The sequence below is a fragment of the Balaenoptera borealis genome (assembly GCF_965194805.1).
Source record: "Balaenoptera borealis genome assembly, chromosome: 16".
Taxonomy (NCBI): domain Eukaryota; kingdom Metazoa; phylum Chordata; class Mammalia; order Artiodactyla; family Balaenopteridae; genus Balaenoptera; species Balaenoptera borealis.
The window spans coordinates 21,193,087-21,206,257 of record NC_138872.1 but is presented as its reverse complement, the minus strand read 5'-3'; the positions used below and the strand labels follow the sequence as shown (position 1 = coordinate 21,206,257).

General features: G+C 50.5%; 1 protein-coding gene across 5 annotated transcripts in view; it reads left to right on the top strand.

The window, feature by feature from the left end:
• Positions 1-13,171, top strand: part of PPP1R16B (protein phosphatase 1 regulatory subunit 16B) — a 101,866-nt gene that overhangs the window by 63,516 nt on the left and 25,179 nt on the right. For all 5 annotated transcript variants that reach the window (XM_082361961.1, XM_082361960.1, XM_082361964.1 and 2 more), the window contains exon 3: positions 12,310-12,380. In XM_082361961.1, coding sequence (XP_082218087.1) covers positions 12,310-12,380 — 71 coding nt within the window. The remainder of the gene's footprint in view (positions 1-12,309; positions 12,381-13,171) is intronic.

Sequence of the window (13,171 nt, the reverse complement as noted above, 5' to 3'; positions counted from 1 at the left end):
AAATGTCTGCTCCTACATTATGAAGAGATTCCTTTCCCACCCTCACGTTTCAGAAAGACTATGCATTTTTCAAGAGGATTAACTGTAGCTTATCCCTGGTTTCTTTTTGTTTGCTTAGTTATTTACTTATTCTTCACTTTTTAGAGCAGTTGTAGTTTCACAGCAAAATTGAGGGAAGGTACAGAGGTTTCCCATACACTCCCTGGCCCCATACATGCATAGCCCACCCCCATTATCAACAACACCCATCACAGTGGTACATTCGTTACCATTGATGAGCCTACAAGGACACATCACAATCATCCAAAGACCATAGTTTACATTAGGGTTCACTCTTATGTTGTATGTTCTATGGATTTGGACAAATATATAATGACATGTATCCATCATAAAGGTATCATACAGAGTATTTTCAGTGCCTCCCAAATCCTCTGTGCTCTGCCTCTTCATCCCTCCCCCCTCCCCAACTCCTGGCAACCACAGATCCTTTTACTGTCTCCATAGTTTTGCTTTTTCCAGAATGTCATATAGTTAGAATCATACAGTATGTAGCTTTTCACTTTCACTTAGTAATAGGCATTTAAACTTGATTGCTTATTTATTTTTAGCACTGAATAATATTCCATTGTCTGGATGTACCACAGTTTATCTATTTACTTACTGAAGGACATCTTGGTTACTTCCCAGTTTTGGTGATTATAAATAAAGCTGCCATAAATATCTGTATGTGGGTTTTTGTGTGGACATAGTTTTCAGCTCCTTTGGGTAAATACCAAGGAGTGTGATTGTTGGATTGTATGGTAAGAGTATGTTTAGTTTTGTAAGAAGCCATCGAAAGTGGCTACACTATTTTGCATTCCCACCAGCAATGGATGAGAGTTGTCTATATTGATGTGGGTCTATTTCTGGGCTCTCTATACTATTCCACTGATCTATTTATCTATTATTTCACCAATATCACACTGCCTTGATTACTATAGCTTTATACTAAGTCTTAAAGTCAGGTATGTCAGTCCTTCAACTTTATTTTTCTCCTTCAATATTGTGTTGACTATCCTGGATCTTTTGCCTCTCCATATAAACTTTACAATCAGTTTGTCAGTATTCATAAAATAACTCATTTTTGATTGGGATTGCATTGAATCTATAGATCCAGTTGGGAAAAACCGACATCTTGGCAATATTGAGTCTTCCTATCCATGAAAATGGAATACCTCTCCTTTTATTTAATTTTTAAAATTTCATCCATCAGAGTTTTGTAGTTTTCTTCATATAGAGCTTGTACATATTTTGTTAAATTTCCCTGGTATCTTCAGTTTTATCTTCTTACAGAAGAAAAACAATTTTTCTTGTTCATTCTCTCAACAAATATTTGTTGAGCTCTTACTCTAGGTGCTGGATACCCCAGATAAGAAGACGGACAAGATTTGCCCACATAGAGTTTATATTCTAAAGGGTCTGAAATCATTTTTCTGGCACACACCTAATACTAGCTATAAGTTACATATGTCCAGAGACATCTGGGTAGCTGATACGAGTCTCTGTCAAAAACTCCTGCCCAGCTCAGCCATGTGCCCTGGGCATGGAGCCTCTAGAAAAGCGAAGATTATAGCTTCATGTCTGGTGCACCCTTGGCCATCTTGTCCTCACAGTCATGTGGACATCAGAGATGCTAAGAGAGAAGCTGGCCTCTTTGTATTATATAAGCCAAGGGATGAAGATTCTCTCTGAGATGGAAAAGTCTGTGGCCCAGCCCAGCCTGGGAGCCTTGTTGTCCAGAGGACAAAGCATAAAATATCCCAAGGGAGGATGCTCTGGCCAGTTCTGAGGACTGAGTAGAAGCCAGGCAGGCTCTCCTGACCCCTGAAATCATCACATATTGACCAGGAGCCTATGTCACAATAGCTAGAAAGTTTGTGGTTCCTACTCCTCTACCCCTCCAGAGCTGATAGTCTAGTAAAGACACAGACAAATCCATACACAACTACATTATGCTGTTAAGTGTTCTTGTGGAGGGAACAGAAAGCACATGAGAAGGGTACCTGGCCCAGCCTGGGGAGGCTTCATGTAGGAAGTGACACTTAAGCTGAAACCTGGTTAAGAATTAGCCAAGTGAAGTGAAGGCAGAAAAAAAACAGACAGAGGGAATAGCACACAAGAAGGCTTACAAATGCAAGAGAGAGGGTGGTGCATGGGTGGTCCTGAAAGGGTCCACGGTGGTGAGGACGGATGATGCCAGGAGAGGTGAACAGAGGCCAGATCATATACAGCCCAAGTGGCCAGTGGCCTCCTCCTTCCTTCCCTTCCATTAAGCAAAGATTGAATACCTACTGTGTACTGGCTACCATCCTCGGCCCTGTGGGTACAGTGATGAATGCGACAGGTGCTGTTCTGACCTCACAGATCTCCCAGGCTGGCAGGGGAATGAGCTTACAGCAGGATGCTCAAGGTCAGCTTGGAGCCCCTTGCTTTCCTTTTAAAACTGAGGTATCATTCACATACTACAAAATTCCCTCTTAAAAGTGTGCAATTTGTGGTCTTTACTACATTCACAAGGTTGTACAATAATCACCACTAACTAATTCCAGAAAAATTTCATCAAAAGGATACCCTGTATTCATGAGCAGTCATTCCTCATTCCCTGCTCCCTTCAGCCCCTGACAACCACTCATCTACTTTCTATCTTTATGGATTTGCCTATTCTGAACATTTCCTATAAATGGAATCACACAATATGTGGTCTTTCATTACTGGCCTCTTTCAGTGAGCATGATGTTTCAAAGGTACATCCAGGGTGTAGCACATATCAGCATTTCATTCCTTTTTATGGCTACATAATATTCCACTGTGTGACTATGCCACATTTCATTTATCCATTCCTCCATTGACGGATATTTGGCTTGTTTCCACTTTGGGGCTATTATAAATAATGCTACTATAAAATCTGTGTACAAGTTTCTGTGTGGACATACGTGTTCATTCCTGTTGGGTCTATACCTAGTCGTGGAATCACTGGGTCATATGGTAACTCCATGTTTACATTCTGAGGAACCACCAGACTGTTTTCCACAGCAGCTGCACCATTTTACATTCCCACCAGCAATGCATGAGAGTTCCGATGTCCCCACATCCTTGCCAACACTTGTTATTGTCTGACCCCTCTTCTCGAATGGGCCCTGGAGGGGGGCTGCCTCAGGGAGAGCAAGGCCTGGCTCCTGGGGCCTGGGCCTGGGGCTGTGACTTTGAGCCCACCCTCCACCATGGCTGAGTCATCGCCCGGGATCCGGGGGTGAACTTCCTGCCTGTGGGATGGGCTGCACCAGTCCCTGCAGAAACCATTAGACTTGACTCCACCCCGAGCCCAAGGCGGCTGGGCTTCCCTAGAAGCAGCTATTTCTGGCTCTTTCTGCTCCAGGGATGAGCAGTGGTGGGTAGAAAGGTTGAAGCTGCTCGGTGGAATGATTTGGGAGGTGCAGTGCACTGAGGACCCGAGACAACCTTGACTTGGGAGGGGAGGAAAGAGGCTGAGAGTGCTGGCCCTTCTGGCATGGTTAAAGCAGTAGGCTGGGCCCCTTGCAGCCCTGACAGCACCCTGAGGAGGGGCAGAGGGGGAGGGAGGGCCAGAGGAGCTGGTTTGACCAGGCCCCAGGTGCTGGACCCCATGAGACTGAGCAAAGCAGACCTGGGATGTGAGGAAGGGGAGGAAACAGGGCCAGCGGGGGGCACGATTTTCCATGGAGGAGGTGCAGCCTAGTGGGTGGGGTGCAGCAGCCGGAGGCCGGCCATGAGGATGCTTGGCATCAGGGATGGGGTGGGGTCTGCCTAGAATGGAGAGGCAGCAGGAAGACAAACAGAGGAAGTGGTGGAGCTCAGGCTCGAGTCAGCCCCCGAGTTGCCACTCATTTGTCACGGGACCTCAGGCTAAGTGTTAACCTCCTGCCCCAGTGTCCTGTCTGCAAACTGCTCTAACAAGAAGGTTCTGGGATGACTGTTAGCGATCATTGTCTTTATTATCATGTACTGAACACTGAACTATTGGCAGCGGTCTTGACCTTTCGTCTAGCTTTTTGTCAATGGCTTTCTTCACGCTAATGTCTGCATCCATCTTACACATCTCTTTGCTGCCCACCTTCCCTTCCCCGGGTCCTTGTTTGGCGCAATTTTAGCAAAGTGGTTAAGTGTTCAGCCTTTGGAGGTGGCCAGATCCGGGTTAAAATCCCAGCTCTGCCATTCCCAGACACGTGCCCTGGTGCGAGTCATTTCACATGTTCAAGCCTGAACCTCAGTTTTCCCATTTGTAAATTGGGGTGATGATACCAGGCAGTTAATTTATAATAGCAGGTCATTAGTCCTCATAACTGGCTTAGGAAGACTAATGGATTTGATAGACAAAGTGCCTGGTGTACAGTCAGTGCTGGATTGTAGAAAGAACACCAAAGGTGCAGGACAGAGGGAGTGAGGACAGGGATCCTGGGTGGGAGGGTCATGATGGTGCCTGGGGCCTGGCCTAGAGGTGGGCTGATGGACTCCTACGGTCAGCTGCCATGTCTGGCTGTATTGCCACTGGAGGCTTGGGGAGGGGTATTCGCTGCTTCATTTCTATGCAAAATCCATGCCTGTTGCTTTTCAGTCCTCAAGTCACACTCTTTGTGTTGTGTCTGCAGGACTATGCACGTGTCCCCAGGGGGAGACCATGTCCCACCATCCCAAGGCCCCCCTGAACAAGCAGCTTTGTGGACCCCCAGAGCATTGCGCACTCCCTCCATTCCTTCCTGCCTTTGTTCATTCACACAATAGATTTTTTTAAATAAAAATTGTATATATTTGGGCTTCCCTGGTGGCACAGTGGTTGGGAATCCGCCTGCCAATGCAGGGGACACGGGTTCGAGCCCTGGTCCGGAAAGATCCCACATGCCGTGGAGCAACTAATCCCGTGCGCCACAACTACTGGGCCTGCGCTCTAGAGCCCGCGAGCCACAACTACTGAAGCCCGTGTGCCACAACTACTGAAGCCCGCGCGCCACAACTACTGAAGCCCGCGCCTAGAGCCCGTGCTCCGCAACAAGAGAAGCCACTGCAATGAGAAGCCCACGCACCGCAACAAAGAGTAGCCCCCGCTCTCCGCAACTAGAGAAAGCCCACACAGCAACGAAGACGCAACGCAGGCAAAAATAAATAAATAAAAATAAATTTTAAAAAAATTGTATATATTTAAGGTACACAATGTGATGTTTATCTGTATATATATATATGTATAGAGAGAGAGAGAGAGAGAAAGATTAGTATAGTCAAGCTAATTAACATATCCATCTCCTCATATAGTTACTTTTTTGGGGGGGAGATATTGGTTAAAGGGTACAAAGTTGCCATTATGTAGGATGAATACATCTATAGACCTAATGTGAAGCATGATGATTACAGTTAATAATGGTGCTGTATTGAGTACTAGAAATTTGCTAAGAGAGTAGATTTCAGGTGCTCTCACTGCAATAGATATTTCTTGAGCCCCTGCTCTGAGCCAGGCTCCATGCTAGACACTGGGAACACCAGTCAATGGGGTGCCCTGCCCTCATGGAGCCCCCAAAACTAAACAAAGAACTATATAATTAACATATGCTAACTAATGACCCTATAATTATAAATTGCCATAGGAGCTACTGTGAAGCAGAAATGCAGGGTATTATGGGAGAGAATAACTCAGGCAACTCGATTGAGATTGGGGTGATCACGGAAAGCCTCTCAGAGGAGGTGACATTTCAGCTGGAATTGGAAGGAAGAAGAGGAGTTTGCTGGCCCAAGTATGGGAAGAAAGAGGGCTCCAGGTGCAGGAAACTGTGTGTGTAAAGGCCTTGAGGAGCTCAGTTTTTGTTTTGTTTTGCTTTAAGAAATGGAAGAAACCAGTGTGACTGAATTATTGGTGAGGGTTTCAGGGAGGGGGGTTGGGGGGTGGGAGAAAGTAGGGGTGTGGAGGGTCAGAAACTAGATCTGACCTCCTAGGTCAGCGCCTAAGAGGGAGTGGGAGGATGAGGCTTCGTTCTTGGGTGTTGGGTGGGAAAGGAAGCGAGACAGGAAGGGAGGAGGGCTTGGTGAGTGGGTGTCCCGTGAACGTGATAGTGGAAGTCACGTGGCCAGGCGACAGCAGCTCAGCCCCAGGGCGCCCCCAGCAGATGTAGATTGTCCAAGGTCCACCTCCAGTAAGCAGACACCTCTGCCTTGCTGTCCCTCATCCCCCAGGGCAGGAGCAGGACCCACACCTGTGGTTGCACGTCACTGACCAGCCCGAGGTCAGGAGGTCTGCTCTGTGGGGTGGAGTGGGTCAGGTGGCAAAGAAAACACAAGCTTGTCAGCAGTGATTTCTCCCCAAAGGCAGCCGCCACCAGCTTCCTGCCGAGATGGGCTGGTTCAGCCTCGCTCGCTACAGCTGGAGACGGAGGGGAACAGATGGCCCTGCTTGGCCCAGGTTCCAGCCAGATTGCCAGGGAGGTGTGGGCGGAGCGACGGGGTTGGCGCCAGGAGCAGGAATACATGAGGGGAGGGCGGGAGCCACCTCTTTGCCATCTCAGTGGGGTCTTGCCTTCACGGGGGGTGGTGGGGACATTGGCTGTGGCCTCACTGTGGTCCTTGAACCAGCAGATGCTCGGAGTTCCCTGGAGAGAGATGACCTCTGTCTTTTAGGACCAGGTCAAGGGCTCTTGAGAAATGCCAGATATCCATGATTACATCTCCAGTACCCAGCACAGGGTGGGACCAGGCAGGAGCTCAGTGGTTGTTTTTTATTTTTATTTTTAATACAAATGATAGTAGTAGCTTTCGGGCATTGTCTTACTTAGTCCTCACAGCAACCCCACAAAAAAGATGCTGTTGTGATCCCCATTTTACAGATGAGGACGCAGAGGCACAGAGAGAAGGAATAACTTGCCTAAAGCCACAGCTAAAGAAATGTGTGAGGACAGAGGGTCACTTGGACAAACTGATGGGCAGGCCTGGTGTTGGTGCTTTGGGGGCAGACCTGAGGGTGGGCGATCAGGAGAAGTGGTGGACATGCCCAGCTGGAGAGGAGAGCATGCCCTTCTTGTCTTTGTCCTCCCTGAGCCCCAGCCAACCCCTCAGATCCCCCCAAGCCAGTTACCTCCATTGTGCAAGGTGCTTGGAGAGCAAGAGAAGAGCCTGGGGGACTAGGGATATAAGATGGCTAGGTCAGGTTGAGCAGGCTGCACACTGCACAACTCCAGAGCTAGCCATTGCCATAGACTATGCTGAGAACAGTGCCCCCCGGAATTGTGCAAGGTGGTAGCCCTGTAGGTGGACCACACCACGCAGGACCGTGAAGACCAGGGTCATCAAATCTTTTCTGTAAAGGGCCAGATAGTAAATATTTTACGTTGTGCGGGCCATACATCTCTGCTGTAACTACTCAACTCTGGTGTTGTAGGGTAAAAGTGTTCACAGGCAATATGTAAATCAATGAGTGCGGATGTGTTCCAAAAAATTTTAATTTATGGAAACAGGCTGCCTGCCAGATATGGCCCTTGCACCATAGTTTGCTGACCCCAGTGAAGGCCAAGGAAGGATTTTGAACTCTATTCTAAGAGCAATGTGGAACCACCAGAGGGTTTTAAGGAGGGAGTGAGAGAAGGCAACTTTGTGTTTAATTTGGCCCCTGAGATGTCTGACCATGACCCCGGGGCTGCCATGTTTCTTCTGTCCTGGTTGTGGATCACTGAGCCCTTCTGTCTACAAGAAGAGGCTTGGCCTGGGACTCGAGGGCCTCTGATGCTTGCAGAGCAGAGGTCACTCTGTCCACTCTCCTTTCCCCCTCCTCCCCACGCCAGCTCTCAGCCCGGCTCTGGTTACTCCAGCAATGCTGGTTCACATTCCTGGCCTCAGGGGCAGAACAGAGCAGCCTTGTGGCTAAGAGCCTGGGCTTAGAAATCAGAGGGTCTGATTTCCTCCACTCGGTTGCACGTGGCTGTGAGCTGCACTTCCCTGACCCTCTGTCTCCTCTGTCTCCTGTTCTCCGTAAGAGGAATAATTAGACATGAACCCATGAAAGAAAGTGGTTCTGCATTGACCTGGGCACATAGGAGGCGTCCAGTAAGAAGACACTGTTGATAGAAGAATCATTTTTCTTGCTGAACCCCAGAGGCAGGAAAACCTGGCCAGGCCCTGGGTGGTGGGGTCTTTGCTCCAATGAGTTGTGTCCAGAGCCAGGCTCCCAGCTAAAGCGTTAGTAGAACCACGGAGGGGGCCTTGGCTCATGACTGTCGACAGCTCCTTAGAGACGAGGATGACTTGTCCCACCTCTTGGGCTGAAAATAACTGCCCAACATTGGAGTAATTCCATGTCTTAGGCTCCCGTGCCACACGGAGAACACCCCAATAATTACTGCACACAAAGCCTGCTTTTGGCAGCTGATGCTTAATTTTTGCCTCAAAGAGTGTCTCCTGGACCGGAAGCCTGGTCCACCACCCACCCCCAAAGGAGAACCTTCCAGAAACCCATCCTGCACAGGGACATCATGGTCACTTCTACTCTCCCAAAGGCCAGCTGTCAGGCCCAGGACAACCCCACCAGCCCGTGGACAGGCTGGGCCACGGTGGTCAGTGGCTTTGCCATAGTCTTCAAACGTGGACTTGAGGCTGAGAGCAGCTACCAACCATCCTGGTAGGAGGACCCTGCGGGCAGCACTGCCTACTCCAGATGCGAGCCATACGGGTCAGCACTACATACAGGGTGGTCTGCTGTGCTCGGAGATGGAGAAGCTGTGAACTTGGACTGAGCTAAGGGGCTACCAATTAGGTCAGGGTCCTGGAGAGGTTGTTGAGGATTTACCATGTGCCAGGCCTTAAGGAAAGAGCAGCAAGTGCCAGGTCACTGTCCTGCCCTACAGAGGCAGACCCAAAGTCTACCATGATTACCCAAATTGTTACGTAATTATGGTTGTGATAAGGCTATATATGAGATGTACAGAAGCTCTGGGCATGCAGACCAGGGGGAGTGCCTTCGTCTGGAGAGTTTGAGGTGAGATGTACAGGATGAGGAGTGAGACAGGTGTGTGTGTGTATGTGTGTGTGTGTGTGTGTGTGTGTGTGTGTGTGTGTGTGTATCAGAGATGGATGCATGGATGTGGGTGGATAGATGGTTGGCGGTTGGGTGGGTGAGTGGATGGATGATTGGATGAGGTTGGGTAGATGGATGGTAGATGGGTGGATGGATGTATGGATGCATGGATGAGGGTGGGTGGATGGATGGATGGGTGGATGGATGGATGGATGGGTGGATGGATGGATGGATGGGTGGATGGATGGGTGGATGGATGGATGGATGGGTGGGTGGATGGATGGATGGGTGGATGGATGGATGGATGGGTGGATGGATGGGTGGACGGATGGACGGATGGGTGGACGGATGGACGGATGGGTGGATGGATGGACGGATGGGTGGACGGATGGGTGGACGGGTGGATGGATGGGTGGATGGATGGGTGGATGGATGGATGGATGGGTGGATGGGTGGATGGATGGGTGGATGGATGGGTGGATGGGTGGATGGATGGGTGGATGGATGGGTGGATGGATGGATGGATGATTGCATCTTCCAGGCAATGGGAACAGGCTATGCAAAACTCAGAGGCCAAAGGAAGTATGGTGACTCTGTAGCTGACAAAAGACCATTGTGGAAGGTGTTTGGAGTTTAAGAAGTGAGACTGGAGAGGCAGGTAGGTTAGGAGTCCTGTGTACAGCTGAGCAAGCTGTGCACTGCTCTGCCCTGGGCTGGGGGGTACCAGTCTCACAGACCACAGTGTGAATGGTTCCCCCTGGAATTGTGCAAGATGAAGGCCTGCAGGCAGGGAAGACATCGTGCAGACCTTCTATGCCATAGTAAGAGTTTTGGACGTTGTTCCCAGAGCAATGGGGAGCCACAGAAGGGTTTTAGTTCTTGGTGATGGGGCTAATTTCCATGTATAATGCCCCAAAGCAGCACTGTCCAATAGAACTTGCTGTGAAGATGGAAATGTTCTATTTCTGCACTTTCTGATATGGTAGCCACCTGTGGCTATTGACCACTTGAAATGTGGCCAGAGCGACTGAGGAAGTGAATTTTGAATTTTTATGAGTTAACATTTGAAAGCCATATGAGCTAGATGTGGCTAGTGGTTCCAGAGGACCTGACTGTATTTGGTATAAACTCCTGTCACTCTGACCCCCAGCAGCAATGAAAGCATCTAGGGCAAGTCTGCCGGAGATGTCACCTCTTGCCAGGAGGCTGGGTGGAAGCCTCAACCTCCCCTTCACAGGGGGCTCTGTTCACACTCAGGCCAAGGGTGCCACTGGGGCTTTGGGTCCGGGAGCTGGGACTAATGAAGACGGCCCCCATCCCCGCTGCTCCAGAGACCTCATCTTCTTCCCCAGCACCCGCTGGGGCTGCCGAGCAGGTATTCAGCCTGCAGAATGGATGGCCTTCCCTCCGCCCTTCACAGGTCGCTTGAGCTTGTTCCTGCACAGCAGAGGCAAATCTAGGAGGAAACCACTGTGTCCCTGCCCCATCGCGCGGGTGGTGGGCTGTAGTGTGGAGATAGCACCCCCAGCGGGCATTAGGGGCTGTGCAGTTTGGCTCGTGTTTTGAGGAAGCCAAACTGGGTGGGAGTGGGAGGGGGCTCAGAGGGGCCAGGCCCAGCCTGCTCCTCCCATTTGCAGGACCCAGGCCTCAGTCCCTGGCATCATGAGGGCCTCACACACAAGCCAGCTTGTGTAGTCAAGTTTCTCCATTTGCTCCGCAAACGGCCACCCCTTGGTCACCCCTTCAGCCTAGAGGTGTATTTTCCCACTGCATGGTCCACCCTTGGGAAGGTGGATCTGGGGAAGAGGCCTGTGCAGGCCCTACCTTCGGGCTTGGAGCCATTTGAACAGGGAAGGGTACGATGGGCCAGAAGAGGAACCATGGGCTTCAATGGACTCATCCCATTGGCCCCATGGGAGCTGTGCAGCTGGAGGCTGGCCAGAGATGGGTATCCTAAAGCTTGGAGGCCATGGCAGGGGCTACTGCTGCTGGCTGGGAAGGGGCCTGCAGGGCTGGTGGGTTCGCTCGTTTGATGTCAGTCTCCTGCTACCCAGACTCTGAGCCACACGAGGGCAGAGCCCATGTCTCTTGCTCCTTGGTGTATTCCAGCGTCATTCCGCATGCTGGCATACAGTAGGTGCTTAATATGTGTGTACTGACTTAATGAATGAACGCACTGAAGACTCCCTGTGCTCTGGCCCAAGTCTCTGGGCAGGTGGACTTGAATATATTGATACGATGATGTACTACCAGTATGTGTGTGCTGACCCTCCCTCTTTCCCTTTGCCCTTGGGTCCAGGATGGGAACTAGGGCTTGAATGGGTTGGGGAGGATGGAGAAGGAGGGAGGGTCCCCGTGGAAAAGGGGAGGAACTGGTCCTAAGCAAGAAGGATTGAAGGCTGTGGCTAGAGTTCACTTTGCCCTCCCACGCCCCAGCTCCCTCCCTCCTCCCACCATCCCTGAAAACACAAACACACACACACACTCACACACACACACACACACACAAACACACACACACACACACACACACACTAGACAAAGGTCTCAGGATGGAGGGCAGTTAAAGCCTCTGCTTTAAAGCCTCAAGGCTCAGTAGGGCCAAAGAAGGGGCATTTGGCACTTATGGGTGCAGGGACCTGCAGTGTTAATAAAAATAATAACAACCTCCATAACAAGTGCTGACGTTCAAACCATGTGCCAGACACCGTGCTAAGACCCTGCCACAGCTCACCTCAGTTATTCCACATGATGTCCTGGTGAGATGGGATTAACATCATCCCCATTTTATAGAATAGAAAACTGAGGCACAGAGAGGGAAGTGTCTTGACTGAGGTTGCACAGCCAATAAAAACGGCACTTAATTTGAACCCAAGCCATTGGACACCAGAGTGTATGCTTTCAGCGACTAGAATGTGCTCCCTCTGGACAACAAATGTAAATCGCTTAGCTCTGTGCCTGGCGCACAGGAAGTGCTCAATAACCGTTAGCTCCTGTCATTATTATGCAGAGTAAGACAGGCAGTGCTCTCCACCTCTTGGAAATCCTGGACAAGAGATCTGTGTTCTGTGCCTCAGTTTCCTCATCTGTGAAATGGGGAGGTTTTGACACTTAACCTCTCACCCCTGTTGTAAGGAGTAAACAAGACTGTGTCAGGACCTGGGGGAGAGAGGGTCTTACCTGGGTCCCCTGCATCCCTGCACACCTGAAGTGTGACAGGACAGTCACTCCTGTCCCCTCTGTTGCAGTGCGCTACTTCCTGAAGAATAAGGTCAGCCCTGATTTGTGCAACGAGGATGGACTCACAGCCCTGCACCAGGTAAGGACCTGCTGGGGCCCCTGCTTCCCTGCTCTCCACCTGGACAGGTGCCCCATCTCCCTGCTTTTTCCTGCCCAGAGCCCTCAGGGAGGAGGGGGAGGGGAGCTGCAGCTGCCACATCTGAAAGGCTCTTGTCTGCTTTGGAGACGAGTGTGTCTGTTACAGACACGCCCACAGAGCCCCGTGCCCACATGTGCGGCACACACACAGCCTCCGCGGACAGGGAGCCTTTGTACACTGCATCCTCACTGCCTGGCAAAGGGTTTGACAAACAAAGCAAGTTTGTCTGGAACTTGACAGTTTACGAAGCACATTTATTCACACCCACCAAGGCATCCATCCACCCCCGTGACAAAAGTGATTGACAGGGGGCTTATGTGACCTTCCTAAGGTCACACAGCCATGAACTCCGGCCAGGAATCATGTGCTATCAAAACACACATCCTTTTTAGGGCAGCGAGATGGGCCCAGGCCCCTTTGGCTGGGGAGGGGCTGCTCTGGCTGTCATTTGTCACCTGGATGCTGCAACAGCCCCCTAACTAGTCCCCAGCGTTCAGGCAGCCCTGGCCCTGATTCATCCTCCAAGCAGTGGCTGCAGGGATGCTCAGACCCAACATCTGCTGATGCTACTCAAAGTGCTCTGGTGTCTTTCCATGACGCTGGGGGTAAGGAACTCCCCTGTGCCCCTGCTGAGCCCACCGTGTTTTCTGGCTGCCTGGCCTCCAGCCACTTGACTTTTCAGTCCCTTGCACACACAAGGTACTGCTCCCCGTCGCACTTCACCCAGCGCT